The sequence below is a fragment of the Bos indicus genome, chromosome 8, assembly GCF_029378745.1.
Source record: "Bos indicus isolate NIAB-ARS_2022 breed Sahiwal x Tharparkar chromosome 8, NIAB-ARS_B.indTharparkar_mat_pri_1.0, whole genome shotgun sequence".
Lineage (NCBI taxonomy): Eukaryota > Metazoa > Chordata > Mammalia > Artiodactyla > Bovidae > Bos > Bos indicus.
The window spans coordinates 45839837-45861470 of record NC_091767.1 but is presented as its reverse complement, the minus strand read 5'-3'; the positions used below and the strand labels follow the sequence as shown (position 1 = coordinate 45861470).

The 21634-nt window shown below is 40.0% G+C and overlaps 1 protein-coding gene and 1 non-coding gene across 6 annotated transcripts in view; one reads left to right on the top strand and one right to left on the bottom strand.

The window, feature by feature from the left end:
• The window catches only part of CFAP95 (cilia and flagella associated protein 95), a 338954-nt gene that overhangs the window by 307655 nt on the left and 9665 nt on the right, over positions 1 to 21634 (bottom strand). For 2 of the 5 annotated variants that reach the window (XM_070794635.1, XM_070794634.1), the window contains exon 3: positions 8678 to 8846. The exons of the other annotated variants lie outside the window; for them this stretch is intronic. In XM_070794635.1, the coding sequence (XP_070650736.1) occupies positions 8678 to 8781 (104 nt within the window). In that variant the 5' untranslated portion in view covers positions 8782 to 8846. The remainder of the gene's footprint in view (positions 1 to 8677; positions 8847 to 21634) is intronic. 5 annotated transcript variants of the gene reach the window in all.
• Positions 4429 to 4500, top strand: TRNAY-AUA (transfer RNA tyrosine (anticodon AUA)). Its single transcript has one exon. It is a non-coding gene; the product is annotated as a tRNA-Tyr (tRNA).

Here is a 21634-nt window from a genome sequence, read left to right as displayed (position 1 = left end):
ATGGAAATTCTAAAGAAACAAATCTTGGAATAATAAAGAATTCTGATTAAGGGATAAATCACTGTCAAAAATAGAGAAACTTTCAATGTGAACATGGATGCATTAATCAGTAGTTCTCCCCTCTTACTATGGAAATCTTATGAAAGTCACAAGTATGTAGACAACAAAAATATTAATTTTATTTAAAATTAAGATAGAGACTACAAAATATTTACAAAGGTTGCTGAGTCTTGAGTATTCATGTGGTGCCAAGTGCAAAAGAACCTAAGAGTAATGTGATAGGCAGAATTCCAAAATTCATGCTTCCCTCACTGTTCCCCAACCTAGACTTCCTGCACTAATCTGAGTATGAATATGATGAATTCAGTAATACCTCTGTGATTATGTTATGGAAGTGAAGTTGCTCAGTTGTGTCCGACTCTTTGCGACTCCATGGACTGTAACCCACCAGGCTCCTCCATCCATGGAATTTTCCAGGCAAGAATACTGGAGTGCATTACCATTTCCTTCTCCAGGGGATCTTCCTGACCCAGGGATCGAACCCGGGTCTCCTGCACTGCAGGCAGATGCTTTACCATCTGAGCCACAGGGAAGCCTTATATTCCATAGCAAATGAGATTTTGTAGATGCAATTAAGAGTATTAATCAGTTGATTTTAAGAAAATCAAAAGGGAGACCATCCAGGTGAACTTAATCTAACCATACAAGCTCTTTGAAAGCAATTTTCTCTGTCTATTGGAAGAAGGGAAACTCAGAGAAATCAGGATTCAAGGAACTGTTGCTAGTTTTAAAGATGGAGGAGCCTCATAAAAGATGGGAGAGTGGCCTCTAGGAGCTATAATAGTGGTCCACAGCTGATAGCTAGTAGGAAAAGGGACACTCCAGTCCTACAATTGTAGGGAAAAGAGTTCTGCCAACAACAATAAGATTGAAAGTGATTTCTTCCCCAGGCACTCCATAAAGAGCCCAGTTCAGCTAACACCTTTATCTTGGCCATGTGAAACCCTCTTTAGAGAACCAATGAAGTCAGCCTAGGCTTCTGACCTACAGAACTATCAGCTATTATATGAGTGTTGTCATAAGCCATTAATTCTGTGGTAATTTATGTAGCAATAGAAAACTAAAATAAGTGATATTTCAGAAAGTACTACTAAAAAATACCTAAAGATAATGAGCCACATCTTGAGGTACAGAAAGTATCCCTAATGAGCAGTAAGTGAATTGGAAAGGTCAAGTGAGTGGTATCAGATGGCCCCCATACTACTGATGTTGAATAGAAGAGGAGGGCTGAAAAAAGTCTGCTAGTTTATACTCTCCAACGAGCCTAGTTCTTATGTGTGTGTGCTCAGTCGTGTCCAGAGAAGGCAATGGCACCCCACTCCAGTACTCTTGCCTGGGAAATCCTATGGACGGAGGAGCCTGGTAGGCTGCAGTCCATGGGGTCGCTAAGAGCCGGATACGACTGAGCGACTTCACTTTCACTTTTCACTTTCGTGCATTGGAGAAGGAAATGGCAACCCACTCCTGTGGGTTCTTGCCTGGAGAATCCCAGGGACGGGGGAGCCTGGTGGGCTGCCGTCTATGGGGTCGCACAGAGTCTGACATGACTGCAGTGACTTAGCAGCAGCAGCAATTCAGTCGTGTCCAACTCTTTTCGACCCCACAGACTGTAGCCCATCAAGTTCTCCTGTCCATGGAATTTCCCAGGCAAGAATACTAGAGTGGGTTGCCATTTCCTTCTCTGGAGGATCTTCCCAACACAGGGATTGAACATGCATCTCTTGCATTGGCAGGTAGATTCTTTACCACTGCATCACCTGGGAAGACTGTAGTTCTTATAATCTTTACTAAAAGAGGATAGTTTGATTGCTGTTTTCATCAATGTAAAGTTGAGTCCTTTGTTCCATTTTAATTATTTTGACTTTGAATTATACTTGTTGGAGATTAGTATTGCAACATCTACTCTATGGTTACTTAGATTTTCCTGGTGCATCTCAGTTTCTTTCTAAGCCACCTAGCATAATTTAGGATGGGATTCGTTTATGGATAAGAAAATAGTTAATCTCTCCTTTTCAAAAAGGAAATTTAATATGTCATCTAATTTTTTTTCCTAGTTACATTATATTCTTTTCAATATTTTCTTGTTTTTGTTTTTTCTGTCTACTCCATGTACTATGCTTTATTTGGTATTATATTTCCCACTGATGTCAAAAGTAAAAATACTTGTTTTAATTTTATTAGTGGTTATGAAGTTTTTCCAACATAGTCTTTAACTTGCACTTCCTTATGTTTCGAGATCAGGAATAAAATATCACCTCTTAATAACATGTAATATGACACTGCTCAATACAGAGTATGCCATCATCAAAGGCTTATTTGATTAGACTGAGTTGAAATCAATTTGTTCTTCAATCTCATTTGAAATTATTTGAGACACAGCATTCATGCAACATCTCAGACAGCTGACGGCAGTGGGGCAGGGAGCGTTTAAATAATATGGCCTCTGGTAATGCAGGCAGAAATGTTTCTAAATGAATGGTAAGAAAGCACTGTCAAAGTTTCATATTGTTACTACTCATTGTTGAAACTCATTGAAGTGCTACATTTTTAAAGGTATGTATAAAAATCTGTTCAGTGGTTGACAATCAATCTATCTTCCTGTTCAAACAAAACCCAAGGGAGACTGATTGGTTCGTTTACTTTTCAGTGTCTTATGCTCCTTTCCAATCTAAACTCCCATGTCATGGACATAGCAGTGCCTCTATAATTCCCAGAGTCTCTGAGCACCTGTATGTTGCATCCTGTCCAAGGGCAATTTAACTGTCAGGATATATCATCAAGTTCTTCAGCAAGTTGCCCAACTTATCACTAAAGCTGTATGAACAGCTTTATCGGGTGACACAGTCCTAAATCATTTAAATCTGAGAGAGAACAATGGAGAATTATTTCAAAGGCTTATACAGTGGTTGCATTGAGGTTTGTGGATGAAACATGATGGCCATGAAGGAATTTGGGGAGAAAAAGCAGTTATCACTTCTGTTTGCTTTCCTTTCTTGTCACATTACCTTTCTAATTTCAGGATAAGCTTACAGCTGATTTAAAAGGGCTTGTTAGCATGACTCCCAGAGGTTTCTGGCAAAGTGACCCCTATTTGGGCCGCACATTGCTACGTTTAAGAATATACTAAAATCAGGATATACAGTATGCAGCAAGGGTAATGAATCGGGGCTGCTCAGGCTGGCTTGGGTTTACTGTATTGATGCGCTCCATTGTATCTGACTCTTTTGTGACTCTATGGACTGCAGCTCATCAGGACTCCTCTGTCCATGGAATTCTCCAGACAAGAATACTGGAGTGGGTTGCCAATTCCTTCTCCAGGCAATCTTCCCAACCTAAGGATCGAACCCACCTCTCTTATGTCTCCTGCATTTGAAGATGGATTCTTTAACACTGAGCAACCTGGGAAGCCCTTTCCTGTACTGTACTGCCTCCTATAATCATACTGTGTTTTGCACTGAGAGATTTAATGTAAAGCTGCTGCTGCTACTGCTAAGTCACTTCAGTCATGTCTGACTCTGTGTGATCCCATAGACGGCAGCCCACCAGGCTCCCCAGTCCCTGGGATTTTCCAGGCAAGAACACTGGAGTGGGTTGCCATTTCCTTCTCCAATGCATGAAAGTGAAAAGTGAAAGTGAAGTCGCTCAGTCATGTCCGACTCTTAGCAACTCCATGGACTGCAGCCTACCAGGCTCTTCCATCCATGGGATTTTCCAGGCAAGAGTACTGGAGTGGGGTGTCATTGCCTTCTCTGAATGTAAAGCTAACAATGACCAAATCATATATAAAAACAGATCTCTGACCCACCACCTGCAACAACTTGGCCAGGAAATCAACCACCCCCAGGAAGCCAGCCTGTGATAAGTCAGACTTGTAGGAAGTCAAACTTCTATCTCCAGTGACAGTGTAGGGAGACAAATAGAAACCCCTATAACAATCAACTTCAAATGGCCAGGATTTGATGAATAATTAACAGCATTCCTAATACTTCCCCATAACCTGGCCACAGGTTTCCCATGCCAACAGCTTCCAATCAGGGCATACCTGAAGCCTTTTTTTCTTTCCACTCCTCTGTCTGCCTTTGGTATTCCGATCTCTTGAAGAAATTTCCACAGTTTGTTGTAATCTACACAATGAAAGGTTTTGGCATAATTAATGAAGCATAAGTAGATGTGTTTCTGGAATTCTCTTGCTTTATCAATGATCCAAAGGATGTTGGCAACCTGATCTCTGGTTCCTCTGCCTTTTCTAAATCCAGCTTGAACTTCTGGAAGTTCATGATTCATGTACTATTGAAGCTTGGCTTGGAGAATTTTGAGCATTACTTTGCTAGCGTGTGAGATGAGTGCAATTGTGGGGTAGTTTGGACTTCCCTGGTGGCTCAGATGGTAAAGCATCTGCCTATAATGCAGGAGACCCAGGTTCGGTCCCTGGGTTGGGAAGATCCCCTGGAGAAGGAAATGGTAACACACTCCAGTATTCTTGCCTGGAAAATCCCATGGATGGAGGAGACTGGTGGGCTACAGTCCATGGGGTCGCAAAGAGTCAGATATGACTGAGCGACTTCACTTTCACTTGAACATTCTTTGGCATCACTCTTCTTTTGGATTGGAATGAAAACTGACCTTTTCCAGTCCTGTGGCCACTGCTCAGTCTTCCAAATTCTGGCATATTGAGTGCAGCACTTTCACAGTATCACCTTTCAGGATTTGAAATATTTCAACTGGAATTCCATCACTTTCACTAGCTGTGTTCATAGTGGTGCTGCCTAAGGCCCACTTAACTTTGAATTCCAGGACGTCTGGCTCTAGGTGAGTGATCACACCATCATGGTTATCTGGGTCATGAAGATTTTTTTGTATAGTTCTTCTGTGTATTCTTGCCACCTCTTCTTCATATCTTCTGCTTCTGTTCGGTCCATACCATTTCTGGCCTTTATTGTGCCCATCTTTTCATGAAATGTTCCCTTGGTATCTCTAATTTTCTTGAAGAGATCTCTAGTCTTTCCCATTCTATTGTTTTCCTCTATTTCCTTCCATTGATCACTGAGGAAGGCTTTCTTATCTCTCCTTGCTATTCTTTGGAACTCTGCATTCAAATGGAATTATCTTTCCTTTTCTCCTTTGCCTTTCACTTCTCTTCTTTTCTCTTTGGAAGGCCTCCTCAGACAACCATTTTGCCTTTTTGCATTTCTTTTCCTTGGGGACGGTCTTGATCACTGCCTCCTGTATAATGTCATGAACCTCCGCCCATACTTCTTCAGGCATTCTATCAGATCTAATCCCTTGAAACTATTTGTCACTTCCACTGTATAATCGTAAGGGATTTGATTTAGGTTAAACCTGAATGGTCTAGTGGTTTTCCCTACTTTCTTCAATTTAAGTCTGAATTTGGCAATAAGGAGTTCATGATCTGAGCCACAGTCAGCTCCCAGTCTTGTTTTTGCTGACTGTATAGAGCTTCTTCATCTTTGGCTGCAAAGAGTATAATCAATGTGATTTCAGTATTCACTATCTGGTGATGTCCATGTATAGGGTCTTTTCTTGTGTTTGCTATAACCAGTGCTTTCTCTTGGCAAAACTCTATTAGCCTTTGGCCTGCTTCGTTTTGTACTCCAAGGTCAAATTTACCTGTTACTTCAGGTATCTCTTGACTTTCTACCTTTGCATTCCCATCCCCTGTGATGAAAAGGACATCTATGTTGGGTTAATTCTAGAAGGTCTTGTAGGTGTTCATAGAACCATTCAACTTCAGCTTCTTCAGCATTACTGGTTGGAGCATAGACTTGGATTACTGTGATATTTAACTTACATGCAGAGTACATCATGAGAAATGCTGGGCTGGATGAAGCACAAGATGGAATCAACACTGCCAGGATAAATATATATAAAAAAAGAAATATCAATAATCTCAGATATGCAGATGATACCACCCTTATGGCAGAAAGTGAAGAACTAAAGAGCCTCTTGATGAAAGTGAAAGAGGAGAGTGAAAAAGCTGACTTAAAACTAAACATTCAGAAAACTAAGATCATGGCATCTGGTCCCATCACTTCATGGCAAATAGATGGGAAACAGTGGAAACAGTGACAGACTTTATTTGGGGGGAGAGGGCACTCCAAAATCACTGCAGATGGTGACTGCAGCCATGAAACGAAAAGATGCTTGCTCCTCAGAAGAAAAGCTATGACCAACCTAGATAGCATATTAAAAAGCAGAGACATTACTTTGCCAACAAAGGTCCATCTATTCAAAGCTATGGTTTTTCCACTGATCATGTATGGATGTGAGAGTTGGACTGTAAAGAAAGCTGAGCACCAAAGAACTGATGGTTCTGAAGTGTGGTGTTGGAGAAGACTCTTAGATCCAACCAGTTCATCCTAAAGGAAATCAGTCCTGAATATTCATTGGAAGGACTGATGCTGAAGCTAAAACTCCAATACTTTGGCCACCTGATACGAAGAACTTACTCATTAGAAAAGACCCTGATTCTGGGAAGATTGAAGGCAGGCGAGAAGAGAATGACAGAAGATGAAATGGTTGGATGGCATCACTGACTCAATGGATATGAGTTTGAGTAAACTCCAGGAGTTTGCGATGGACAGGGAGGTCTGGCGTGCTTCAGTCCATGGGGTCACAAAGAGTGGACACAACTTGAGTGACTGAACTGAACTGAACTGTGTTATTGAATGGTTTGCCTTGAAAACAGAGATAATTCTGTCTTTTTCAGATTGCACCCAAGTACTGCATTACACCCAAGACCACCTTATCTGCCTCTGGAGAAATCTGTATGCAGATCAAGAAGCAACTGTTAGAACTGGACATGGGACAACAGACCAGTTCAAAATTGGGAAAGGAGTATGTCAAGGCTGTATATTGTCAGCCTGCTTATTTAACTTATATGAAGAGTACAGTATGTGAAATGGCAGGCTGGATGAAGCACAAGCTGGAATTAAGATTTCCAGGAGAAATATCAATAACCTCAGATATGCAGATGACACCACCATTATGGCAGAAAGTGAAGAAGAACTAAAGAGCCTCTTGATGAAAGTGAAAGAGGAAAGTGAAAAAGCTGACTTAAAACTCAACATTCAGTAAACTAAGATCATAGCATCTGGTCCCATCACTTCATGGCAAATAGATGGGGAAACAATGGAAACAGTGACAGACCTTGTTTTCTTGGGCTCTAAAATCACTGCAGATGGTGAATGCAGCCATGAAATTAAAAGATGCTTGCTCCTTGGAAGAAAAGCTATGACCAACCTAGACAGCATATTAAAAAGCAGAGATATTATTTTGCCAACAAAGTTCTGTCAAAGCTAGTCCAAGCTATGGTTTTTCCAGTAGTCATGTATGGATGTGCGAGTTGAACCATAAAGAAAGCTGAGCACTGAAGAATTGATGCTTTTGAACTGTGGTATTCGAGAAGACATTTGAGATTCCCTTGGACTTCAAGGCGATCAGTCAAACCAGTCCTAAAGGAAATCAGTCCTGACTATTCATTGGAAGGACTGATGCTGAAGCTGAAAGTCAAATACTTTGGCCACCTGATGTGAAGAACTGATTCACTGGAAAAGACCCTGATGCTGGGAAAGATTGACGGCAGGAGGAGAAGGGGACAACAGAGGATGAGATGGTTGGATGGCATCACCAACTCGATGGATATGAGTTTGAGCAAGCTCCAGGAGTTGGTGATGGACAGGGAAGCCTGGCATGCTGCAGTCCATGGGGTCGCAAACAGTTGGACACGACTGAGCAACTGAACTGAACTGTCTGCCTTTGAGTCTCTGCTAAAATACAAGTGACAGTGACTGACTCGCTTACTATAGCAAGCTCTGAATAAATAGCCTTTGCTTGTTTTCATTTGGTTAGTCTACATTTATTTCTACAGTATAAATCTGAGTTTAAAAAGGTGCTCCTGGCTTCAAAGAAATGGTCCCCAGCACATATCCAGGCTAGTCTATTTAGAGAACTGATCCACTCTTGGGTACTTTAGTCAAAATGTAAAGAGAAAGACTATGAAGACTGAAATGATTTTTATTTAGATATTATTATCTGTACCTATGCACCCAGTGAACTTCCCTTGTGGCTCAGCTGGTAAAGAATCAACCTGCAATGTGGGAGGCCTGGGTTTGATCCCTGTGTTGGGAAGATCCCCTCGAGAAGGGAAAGACTACCCACTCTAGTAGTCTGCCCTGGAGAATTACATGGACTATATAAGTCCATGGGGTCGCAGAGAGTCGGACACAACTCAGCGACTTTCACTTCACTATCTGATTACCTTATCCGCTTTCAGGCACCCAATAGTGAGGATTTCAAAAGGTGGAATCCCATCTGTCCTGAAATATGTTGCTGACCTCTGTGATGTATACCATGGCTGTGCTGATTTCTTTTACATACTCTAGATAGTTAAACCCTGCTTGATTTACCCAAGGAGCATGTATCTAGTTTTTCCATCAGTCTGAGCTTCCAACTGACACTGTCAATATAGTGACTGTGCACATTCTACTTCTCAGATTAGGTAGGCAGGGCTTGTATATTTTATAGAGGAATATAAAGACTTTTGTCTTCTGTCCAAGGCTAGAATTTCTAGATAACTTCTAATAGTAGTATTTCTTACCTGGAGCCAGGTACCATTTGAGGAAGAAAGGGCAGTAAAGGCAGAGAGGGCAGCATAAGTAAGGTGAGGAGGCAGGGACACGAGAGCAGTGTTGTGCATCTCATAGGCCTCTAGAAGATGCCATATGCTTTACATCAAACTTCAAATGCAGACTTCCAACTTCTACAAGCTGAGGGAATAGGAGAAGGAAAGACCCTGAAGTGAACTTTGCCCTGAGGGAGGTTTTAAAACACTATTTATTCTTGGGTTCTCTTGCATTAAGGGGACAAGCAACATCTATAGCTGAATATAGAGTTAAACATTTGATTAACCATCTCTTTTAACTCATGCATTAAATCAAAAAATGTACACATGCTATTTCTCTTGGCTAGTTATGCTGATAAGTGCTGTCTCATTTGAATAGTTCTTCTTGAATCATAGGTGCATAGGATCAAGCAGTTAACAGAAAAACAGAATATCTTGACTGGAGGCTGACAGCCACAATGACCGTGAATCAACGGAAATATCAAAAGAAGTAGCGCCAGCCCTGCAAGGTCTCCTGTTATGTAGTTCTGCGACCCCTACCCTCAAAATTCTCTTTCAATAGACCTGCCCTCTTTTAGAGAGTAGGATGGTAGTCTGCTGCCTTCCTCATTTGCTGGCAAATTAATAAATTTCTCTTTCTTTTATCCTCAAAGCTTTGTCCTCATTATTCTCATTCAGACTCAGAGACAGGAACTGAACTTTTGGTTATACATCCATATAGGCACCACTGATGAAAGTGAAAGAGAAGAGTGAAAAAGTTGGCTTAAAACTCAACATTCAGAAAACTAAGATCATGGCATCTGGTCCCATCACTTCATGGCAAACAGATGGGGAAACAGTGGCTGACTTTATTTTTCTGGGCTCCAAAATCACTGCAGATCGTGATTGCAGCCATGAAATTAAGACGCTTGCTTTATGTCCAACCTAGACAGCATATTAAAGAGCAGAGACATTACTTTGCCAACAAAAGTCTGTCTAGTCAAGGCTATGGTTTTTCCAGTAGTCATGTATGGATGTGAGAGTTGGACTATAAAGAAAGCTGAGCACTGAAGAATTGATGGTTTTGAACTGCGGTGTCGGAGAAGACTCTTGAGAGTCCCCTGGACTGCAAGGAGATCCAACCAGTCCATTCTAAAGGAGATCAGTCCTGGATGTTCATCGGAGGGACTGATGTTGATGCTGAAACTCCAATACTTTGGCCACCTAATGCGAAGAGCTGACTCATTGGAAAAGACCCTGATGCTGGGAAAGATTGAGGGCAGGAGGAGAAGGGAATGACAGAGGATGAGATGGTTGGATGGCATCACCGACACAATGGACATGGGTTTGGGTGGACTCCGGGAGTTGGTGATGGACAAGGAGGCCTGGCGTGCTGCAGTTCATGGGGTCGCAAAGAGTCAGACACAACTGAGTGACTGAACTGAACTGAACTGAACTGAGCTCTCAAGAATTCTCATCTGTTGTTCTCCTTCATGCCCAATGCACAAGGACCAACAGCTCATTTGACTCTAAGTGTGATCATGACATGGTCCAGATGTTCATTTTCAATCTTTGAGGCCTAAATATGTCAGCAAATATTTTCAAGCGGAAGATGAGGTAAAAACAATTATGTGCTAAACATACTTCTCTCTTTGCCTTGCAAATTCCTTCTTTGATATTAATCATGGTTGTTAATATTCATGTCAGCATCTGTAACAGAGCTCCTGATTCTGTCAATTTGCAACATATCATTAAAATAGCAGCAATTTTCTTTTTTAAACCTCAAGATTTTTCTGTCCTATATATGTGTGTCTTGGTCACTTAATTGCAACCAAGTCTTTGTGACCCCATGGACTGGAGCCCACCAGGCTCCTCTCTGTCCATGGAATTCTCCAGGCAACTGGAATGGGTTGCCATTCCCTTCTCCAGAGGATCTTCCTGACCCAGGGATCAAACCTGGGTCCCCCACATTGCAGGCAGATTCTTTACCGACTGAACTACCAGGAAAGCCCTATATATAGGCATTGTAGAAAATAAGAAAGACAGAGAAACAAAGGAAAGAAGGAAAGAAAGACTGAGGAAAGGAGGGACAAAACGAATGAAGGAAGAGAGGGAGGTCACAATACCAACATCACTATTAATATTTGGGTATAAAAATTTCCAATTGTACTTGTTGTCATGTCATCACAACATACAAAGTATTTTATAACTTTCTTTACTCAATTATATGTTAACATTAAACATTCCACAATGTAAATGTTAATAACAGGAGTACATTTCAAAGTCTGGGTAGTCCATACAATGTCTTCTATTGTTAAATATTTATTGTTTCCTATTCTTCATTATTATAAGGAATGCTGCCATTAACACCCCATAAATAAATATTTTCCTGAATGCATGGTGACTTCCACATCAAAAAAAGCGTGGCATCTGTAACAGAGAAATTGTATTTATCATATATGTGTATCATACAAATTGTATCTGTAACAGAAATTGTATTTATCTCTCAAAAGTTAAGCATATCTTTATTACTTTTGATCTATGTTCCAAATAGCCTTCCAGAAAGGTTGTTAACAATTTATACTCCTTCCAGCAATGCATGAGTGTGTTCATTTTCCTATACCCTCTTTGTCTAAGTATTATGTTTTGGCCTTTCTTTCCTTTCTAACTCATGTCACCTGTTAATGTAGTAATGCACCAGAGTTTTCCTAAGAAAAGTTTGTCTTACATACATTTCACTACAATGCATCCAAAGGATCAATGATACACAGAATCTGAAGGATGTAATTTAGCCTCTTCAGGATTGATCAAGGGCTTTGGGGGGAAAGCACAGGAACAGAAAAAGGCATGGAGGGTGGAACAATGAGGAAAATGAAAATCAGTCCTTAGATGTTTATCTAAGAAAGACTCTAAATAGGATGAAAGGTGACTCAGTGGGAAAGGCAAATCAATATTTTGTACCACCTTCTGGATACAGTGTTCAGCCTCAATATTACCCCTGAACGCCAGATTTACATATGTGACAAACCTATTTTGAGATTTACACTTGTTTAGCTATTTCTCTCATCACCACTACACCAACATACAGCAACATACATCACACCAACATAAAGCCAATTAGAAAAAATGTTTCATTCTTCCTCCAAAATATATCTTTACCTGGTCTAATTTTCTCCAAATTACTGTTTCTTACGGCCATCTCTCATCTGACCATAGATTCTTAATTGTTCTCCCTGCTTCTACAATCCATTCTCTACATAGCAGCCAGGGAATGATAGTCATAACATGTCATACGCAGCTTAAAATAATTCAGTGGCATCCTCTGGCTCTTGGAATGAAATCTCAACACACTATGTGGCTTACAAGCCCTTACACACAAGTAGGATTCTGTCCAACTCTCTGATGCCATTTGGTACTGCTTTCCCCCTCCATCATCTGTCACCAACCACTCTGGTATCATTCTACTTCTATTGTTTGCTGAATTCTTTTCCACATTTGAACTTTTCAATTTGCTGTTCCACCTCCTTAGTCACTCTTCTCCTCACTTTATGCATGGACAGATCTCACCCATCATGTTCCACCTCAGAAAAAGCCTCCCAGACTATCCTTCTGAGTTGCCTGCAATCACCAATACATTAATTCTCCATCATATAACCCTATTTTTTCCTTTGTTAGAAAATCAAACAATCTTCTTTATTTCCTTTCTAACTTGGTTGTTGTCTTATTCGCTAGAATGTAACCTCCATGAGTATAGAGACTTAATTTTCATAAAACCACTGTTATCACCAGCAGCTACCTGAATGGCATACTGTTGACACTCAAAAAGTTTGAGTGTACAAAATAAAAAAACACAAGGTATATGCATGATCAACTAAAATCATATTTTCTTTGTGGTAATATATTTTCTTACATATACATATAATCATTATAGCCATAACTAAGGAGTTCAGTTCAGTTCAGTCGCTCAGTCATGTCCGACTCCTTGCAACCCCATGAATTGCAGCACGCCAGGCCTCCCTGTCCATCAACAACTCCCAGAGTTCACTCAAACCCACGTCCATCGATTTGGTGATGCCATCCAGCCATCTCATCCTCTGTCGTCCCCTTCTCCTCCTGCCCCCAATCCCTCCCAGCATCAGAGTCTTTTCCAATGAGTCAACTCTTCACATGAGGTGGCCAAAGTATTGGAGTTTCAGCTTTAGCATCAGTCCTTCCAAAGAAGTCCCAGGGCTGATCTCCTTCAGAATGGACTGGTTGGATCTCCTTGCAGTCCAAGGGACTCTCAAGAGTCTTCTCCAACACCACAGTTCAAAAGCATCAATTCTTCGGCGTTCAGCTTTCTTCACAGTCCAACTCTCACATCCATACATGACTACTGGAAAAACCATAGCCTTGACTAGATGGATCTTTGTTGGCAAAGTAATGTCTTTGCTTTTGAATATGCTATCTAGGTTGGTCATAACTTTCCTTCCAAGGAGTAAGCGTCTCTTAATTTCATGGCTGCAATCACCATCTGCAGCGATTTTGGAGCCCAAGAAAATAAAGTCTCTGACTGTTTCCATTGTTTCCCCATCTGTTTGCCATGAAGTGATGGGATCAGATGCCATGATCTTCGTTTTCTGAATGTTGAGCTTTAAGCCAACTTTTTCACTCTCCTCTTTCACTTTCATCAAGAGGCTTTTGAGTTCCTCTTCACTTTCTGCCATAAGGGTGGTGTCATCTGCGTATCTGAGGTTATTGATATTTCTCCTGGAAATCTTGATTCCAGCTTGTGCTTCTTCCAGCCCAGTGTTTCTCATGATGTGCTCTGCATAGAAGTTAAATAAGCAGGGTGACAATATACAGCCTTGATGTACTCCTTTTCCTATTTGGAACCAGTCTATTGTTCCATGTCCAGTTCCACCTGTTGCTTCCTGACCTGCATATAGGTTTGTCAAGAGGCCGGAGTTTACTTTATTTTTAAATAATTTTATTTTGATTGGTGAAAAGGAACATGGCACTGTTTGAATAGTCTAAACTCATTTAATCATTGTCCCTTATTTTTGCAAATTTAATTTTTACAATTTTTCACTATTATAAGCAATATTATCATATGTAAACTCGAAGCTAATATATACTTATTAAAATTTCCTACTAAAGTGGCTTTGCTGGATCAAAATCTTTTTTTGGTTTCATCAAATTTCCTTCTGAAAATATTAAAATACTAAACCAACTGTCTATTAGCAGTAAACTAAAGTTCTTGTGGTCATTTCATATACTAGGTTGCATTCAGCTAAAAGGAAAAGAAAGCCCCAGTGAAAACTGGTTAATAAGGAAAAATATCTCAATTAAAAAGGACCAGTGATAGAGCAGTTTTCAGTACTGCTTGATTAAATGGCTCAATAAAGTCATTCTTCTTCTCTCTGCATTGCCCTCAGGCTGAGTCCCCTCAAGATTACAAGATAGCTGAAGCAGTTCTGGGCTGAACATCCCAGGAAAACCAGACCAGAGATAAAAATGGATCATATCTCCTTGTGTCTCCTTCCTAGGAAGAGGAAATACTTCCCAGGAACCAAATAGCAAACTTCCCTCAGGTCTCACTGGATGGAAGTGGGTGACATGCCCTCTTGTAAGCCAGTCACCGATAAGGAGAATGGAACCACCAGAAAGACTTTACAGTTAACCCTTAAACATATCTGGAGTCTCTCCTAGAGTAAACATGAGGATTCTGTCAGTAAAAAAAAAAAATTGAGGTGGGGTGATCTTGGGATAAAACCCTTAGTATATGACAATATGGAGTATTAACATTTTAAAAATCTTTGAAAATTTGTTTGATGAAGAGTTATTATTTGAAATTGCATTTGACCACTAGTTTGCATTAATATTTTCTCATGTTCTGCTCTGTATTCTCATTTTAAACTGCTTTAGTGGGGGCACAGACATTCTTGGTGGCATACAAAAAGAAGAGAAAAAGGAAAGGAATCCAATTTGCAAGCTGACCTCAATACTAAACTCTCAAGTAGTTTACAAAAGCCACCACATCAGAAGTCTCTTTATAATTGCCAAATCCATGAATTTCACCCAAGCACTGATGGCTGCTCAGTAGAACAAGTGAGGCAATATGAATCCAGAAAACATTATGTGCACTAATCACATTTTCATTGGCAGGAGAGTCAATAGGGTTACAGCTCCCAAGAAGTTTCTTAAGTTTTGCTGACAGCTCACTATTACCCCTTGTAATTTCATATTATAATGTGTACTATTTCTCTCCCAAACTTGTCCCCAGAATTTTCCTTAAGATAGAACAAGTTAGATAACACATAGCTTCAACTGCAGTTACCCTTTGGTTTATTTTCTTACGGGTTTTCTATTACAATATCATTAACTTAGGGAATACCTGGTGCCACTGATAGTGGAACCCACATAACATATTCTAATGAGACTATCAGCTCCATTAATTTGAACTCCCTTGCAACAATAAATGCTCTACAATGTCTCCTCCTTATCTTAACCCATTTTCTGCAAACATTTCCATGTTAATTACTAATTAAATATTTTAATTATAATTAAATAATAATTGTTATTTACATTAGTAAATTAATAATTTAGCAATTTAATAATTTATATTCCCCTCTTTTTAAAAGATTTCCCTTTGAACAATAATAACATGTTCATTGGATAGTTACTAGATTATCATCTCTGATTTTTATATGGGCTATTTATCTATTAAGGATGTTGATTATCTTTTTAAATTTTATCTTTGTCTTTCAAATTTGATTAATGTGATACATATGTATATCATTTGTCAATCTTGTTTTTTATTTTCTGCCTTGCATAACATGTAAAAGAAGACTTTTTACTCTGAGATCAAGTATATCCATTCATTCTTTTTAAAGGTCTTAAGCCTTTAGATTTTGCAGTAAATGTCAGACTTCATGTATGTGTGTAATTATATATTTAGCTATGAAAATCTTTCAAATACCAACAAGAAAATTGTTTGGTGTGATACATTTAAATTGACATAATGAGATCTTCCATGCGCAGCATTATTCTGTTGACACTGTTCTTTTCTTTCACATTCATTTGCTCCTACAAGTACTATATCCACACCAAAATGACCACTGAAATTCAGATTTCCAGGTCAACATATAAAGGAATTCCCCTAGCTCATGAAAAGTAGGAGAACATTAGGGTCAGAAGGAAAGAATCGAGACTCATGGGCAAAAGGACTGAAAAAAAGGTGAATGTTGTGAATGTTGAGCTAGCTCTGTCATTCAGAAGCAAAGGGTCAGCTCTATCTCATCAATCTTCTATTTGCTCTGGCCAAGGTCAAAGTGATTCCAGCTTATATGCCATGGCAAAAAAAAAAAAAAAAAAAAGGATACTATTTAGAATCAGAAAATAAAGAATTGTGGGGAGGCTGAAGAAGGAAAATATTATTCATGACTTTTTCTTATACTGTGTTGGGGAAATCATCAGGACTCTCATAATAACTACAGAATACACACTTCCTTGGGCTTCCCTGGTGGCTCAGATAGTAAAGAATCTGCCTGCTGTGCAGGAGACCCAGGTTCGATCCCTGGGTCAGGAATAACCCCTGGAGAAGAAGGAAATGGCTACCCACTCCAGTATTGTTGCCTTGAGAATTCCATGGACAGAGGAGGCTGGTGGGCTACAGTCCATGGGGTCCCATAGAGTTGGACGCGACTGAATGACTAAAACTTTCACTTTTTCACACACCTGCTTAACTGTTATAATTACAATTCATGAACTGAAAGAGAGGAAAAATGTGTTCAAGAGCCTTTTCCCTCTGAGTATATGCCTTAAATATTGATTTTCAACATAAAGTGATTGATACACTGCCACTATTTTAAAAACTATTTTCTATTCTAACTTAAAACCTCCAAATCAAAAACAGAGAGATCAGTTAGGCTTAGCTTCCCAGAGTGAATCAATGAAATTCTTAAAATGTTTTTACATGGTACTCCAACGGTTTTCTTAGAAATTAATTTAAAAGTGATAGAATTTACAATACAGATGTTTAAGGTTGTTTTGTTTGTTTTTGCTTAATTATGGACTGAGCTGACTGGATTAATATTTCATGTGTTTTGTGAGGGAGGTGCAGGGAAAACAGTTATTGACGATTTAAACTTAAGAAAACAGACACCTCAAAAAATTTCAAAAGGCTGGACTAAAGACACCTAGCTAGAAAGGGGCAGAATCAGGACTGAAAATCAGGTTTTCAGATTCTAATTTTGGTGTTTTTTTCTATTCTATGCTACTTTTACTACACAATAAAATCCTTATTTTCTAGAAATTTTACACAAAGGCAATAATAGTTGGATTTTCAACAATCTAATGGGTTAGTAATATTGGAACACTAAGGCTAAGAGGAGCAACCCTACATCCAAGGAGCAGCGGCTGCGCAGGCGCAGGTGGGCTGAGAGGAGCTACTCCACATTCAAGGTCAGGAGGGGAGACCCTGAAGAGATACCCTTCGTCCAAGGTAAGGAGCAGGACTGTGCTTTGCTAGAACAGCCATGAAGAGATACCCCATGACCAAGGTAAGAGAAACCCAAGTAAGATGGTAGGTGTTGCGAGACGGCATCAGAAGGCAGACACACTGAAACCATAATCACAGAAAACTAGCCAATCTGATCACACAGACCAAAGCCTTATCTAACTCAATGAAACTAAGACATACCATGTAGGGCCACCCAAGATGGACGGGCCATGGTGGAGAGGTCTGGCAGAATGTAGTCCATTGGAGAAGGAATGGCAAACCACTTCAGTATTCTTGCCTTGAGAACCCCATGAACAGTATGAAAAGGCAAAATGATAGGACACTGAAAGAGGAACTCCCCAGGTTGGTAAGTGCCCAATATGCTACTGGAGATCAGTGGAGAAATAACTCCAGAAAGAATGAAGGGATGGAGCCAAAGCAAACACAATATCCATTTGTGGATGTGACTGGTGATAGAAGCAAGATCTGATGCTGTAAAGAGAAATATTGCATAGGAACCTGGAATGTTAGGTCCATGAATCAAGGCAAATTGGAAGTGGTCAAACAGGAGATGGCAAAAGTAAATATCGACATTCTAGGAATCAATGAACTAAAATGGACTGGAATGGGTGAATTTAACTCAGATGACCATTATATCTACTACTGTGGGCAGGAATTCCTTAGAAGAAATGGAGTAGCCATCATGGTCAACAAGAGTCTGAAATGTAGTACTTGGATGCAATCTCAAAAAGGACAGAATGATCTGTTCGTTTCCAAGGCAAACCATTCAATATCACGGATATCCAAGCCTATGCCCTGACATGTAACGCTGAAGAAGATGAAGTTGAACGGTTCTATGAAGACCTACAAGACTTTTTAGAACTAACACCCCAAAAAGATGTGCTTTTCATTATAGGGGACTGGAATGCAAAAGTAGGAAGTCAAGGAACACTTGGAGTAACAGGCAAATTTGGCCTTGAAGTATGCAATTAAGCAGGGTAAAGGCTAATAGAGTTTTGCCAAGAGAACACACTGGTCATAGCAAACACCCTCTTCCAACAACACAAGAGAAGACTCTACACATGGACATCACCAGATGGTAGACACCGAAATCAGACAGATTATATTCTTTGCAGCCAAAGATGGAGAAGCTCTATACTGTCAGCAAAAACAAGACCGGGAGCTGACTGTGTCTCAGATCATGAACTTCTTATTGCCAAATTCAGATTTAAATTGAAGAAAGTGGGGAAAACCACTAGGCCATTCAGTTATGGCCTAAATAAAATCCCTTATGATTATACATTGGAAGTGAGAAATAGATTTAAGGGACCAGATCTGATAGACAGACTGCCTGATGAACTATGGATGGAGGTTCATGACACTGTACAGGAGACAGGGATCAAGACCATCCCTAAGAAAAAGAATGCAAAAAAGCAAAATGACTGTCTGAGGAGGCCTTACAAATAGCTGTGAAAATAGAAGCCAAAAGCAAAGGAGAAAAGGAAAGATATAAGCATCTGAATGCAGAGTTCCAAAAATAGCAAGAAAAGATAAGAAAGCCTTCCTCAGCAATCAATGCAAAGAAATAGAGAAAAACAACAGAATGGGAAAGACTAGAGATCTCTTCAAGAAAATTAGAGATATCAAGGGAACATTTCATGCAAAGATGGGCTCGATAAAGGACAGAAATGGTATGGAACTAACAGAAGCAGAAGATATGAAGAAGAGGTGGCAAGAATACACAGAACTATACAAAAAAGATCTTCATGACCAAGACAATCATGATGGTGTGATCACTCACCTAGAGCCAGACATCCTAGAATGTGAAGTCAAGTGGGCCTTAGAAAGCATCACTATGAACAAAGCTAGTGGAGGTGATGGAATCACAGTTGAGCTATTTCAAATCCTGAAAGATGATGCTGTGAAAGTGCTGCACTCAATATGCCAGCAAATTTGGAAAACTCAGCAGTGACCACAGGACTAGAAAGGGTCAGTTTTCATTCCAATCCCAAAGAAAGGCAATACCAAAGAATGCTCAAACTACCCCACAATTGCACTCATCTCACATGCTAGTAAAGTAATGCTCAAAATTCTCCAAGCCAGGCTTCAGCAATACATGAACCGTGAACTTCCAGATGTTCAAGCTGGTTTTAGAAAAGGCAGAGGAACCAGAGATCAAATTGCCAATATTCCCTGGATCATGGAAAAGCAAGAGAGTTCCAGAAAAACATCTATTTCTGCTTTATTGACTATGCCAAAGCCTTTGACTGTGTGGATCACAAGAAACTGTGGAAAATTCTGAAAGAGATGGGAATACCAGACCACCTGATCTGCCTCTTGAGAAATCTATATGCAGGTCAGGAAGCAACAGTTAGAACTGGACATGGAACAATAGACTGGTTCCAAATAGGAAAAGGAGTACGTTAAGGCTGTATACTGTCACCCTGCTTATTTAACTTATATGCAGAGTACATCATAAGAAACACTGGGCTGGAAGAAGCACAAGCTAGAATCAAGATTGCCAGGAGAAATATCAATAATCTCAGATATGAAAATGACACCACCCTTATGGCAGAAAGTGAAGAGGAACTAAAAAGCCTCTTGATGAAAGTGAAAGAGGAGAGTGAAAAAGTTGGCCTAAATCTCAACATTCAGAAAACTAAGATCATGGCATCTGGTCCCATCACTTTATGGCAAATACATGGCAAACAGTGGAAACAGTATCAGACTATTTTTCGGGGCTCTAAAATCACTGCAGATGGTGACTGCAGCCATGAAATTAAAAGATGCTTACTCCTCGGAAGGAAAGTTATGACCAACCTAGATAGCATATTCAAAAGCAGAGACATTACTTTGCCAACAAAGGTCCACCTAGTCAAGGCTGTGGTTTTTCCAGTGGTCATGCATGGATGTGAGAGTTGGACTGTGAAGAAAGCTGAGCACCTAAGAATTGACGCTTTTGAACTGTGGTGTTGGAGAAGACTCTTGAGAGTCCCTTGGACTTCAAGGAGATCCAACTAGTCCATTCTAAAGTAGATCAGTCCTGGGTGTTCACTGGAAGGACTAATGCTGAAGCTGAAACTCCAATACTTGGCCACCTCATGCGAAGAGTTGACTCATTGGAAAAGACTCTGTTGCTGGGAGGGATTGGGGGCAGGAGGAGAAGGGGACGACAGAGCATGAGATGGCTGGATGGCATCACCAAATCGATGGACGTGGGTTTGAGTGAATTCCGTGAGTTGGTGATGGACAGGGGGGCCTGGCATGCTGCGATTCATGGGGTCACAGAGTCAGACACGACAGAGTGACTGAACTGAACTGAAGCTAAGTTTGGGGATATGAGAAGAATGAAAGAAGAAACAAGTTGTCATCAAACCCTTTCATTTAATCAATGTGGCTTTGAGCCAAAGAGAAAAGAGAAGGGATCCTGTGTGTGATTCAGAATTCTAGAGTTTGCTATCATCAATTAAAAAAAAAACTCACCAAATTTCTAATCATTCTCTAGAGGAAGGCATGCACTGGGTTGTGAGGCTCAACAGAAGAACATGGGCTCTGTCACAAAGTTGATCTGGTTCCAGATCCAGCTCAGCCACTAACTCATTATGTGCCTTTGGGTTAAGCCACTTTTCTAAGCCCTACTTTCCTCATCTAGATAATGGAGGAAAACAAAGCAGTTACCTTATAGGATTGCTGATAGTTAAAGGCAATATATGTAAAGCTACTTTAACACAGTGCCAGGCACAAAGTAAACACAGCTATGATCTCTTGTTTTGGTTTTGTCACAATGAAGAGTACAGATAGTTACATGAGGCTGCTTCATGATGACTTAGGAAAGGCTCAGGTCCAGAAACTGTAATACAGTTCCTTTCTATTTCCTTGGTCTTGGATCAGAGAGTAAACCTTGATGTTTTATTCATGACGACCATACAATCTGGCGACAGAGGCAAGTCTTAACTTAATTTGCTGTTTAATCTTGAATACAGTAATTTCATCTCATTCCTTACTTATGAATTGAGGATACGGATAAGATTGTATTTTTGAGGACTACATAAAATAGAGGATTAAGAGATGGTATTTTTGCATAAAACATGGATTATAATTATTTACTCTACCTGCAGACACATGAGTGGTAATACTATCAGCAGAGCCTCCTCCTATTAACGTTACTATACTTTTTCTATTACTATAATTTTTCAAGGCTCATTTTCCTGACACCCATCTTCTTTTCCCAGGGCAATTCCAGGCTTCCTTATTATGACCAATATAGGCCTGTTTACTGGACATAATCACATGAGGATTCCTGCTTTATGCATTAACCAGGCCATTACAGCTACTGAGTAGCAGCACCAGTTTATAATCTGTGAATTTTTAAAGATCCACTTCTCATCTGTCTATTCAATCCTATCACAAAGTCTAACATTGAGAATTAAGTCCAGAAATGGTAGATTTGGTCAGACTGTGGAAGCTTTTTG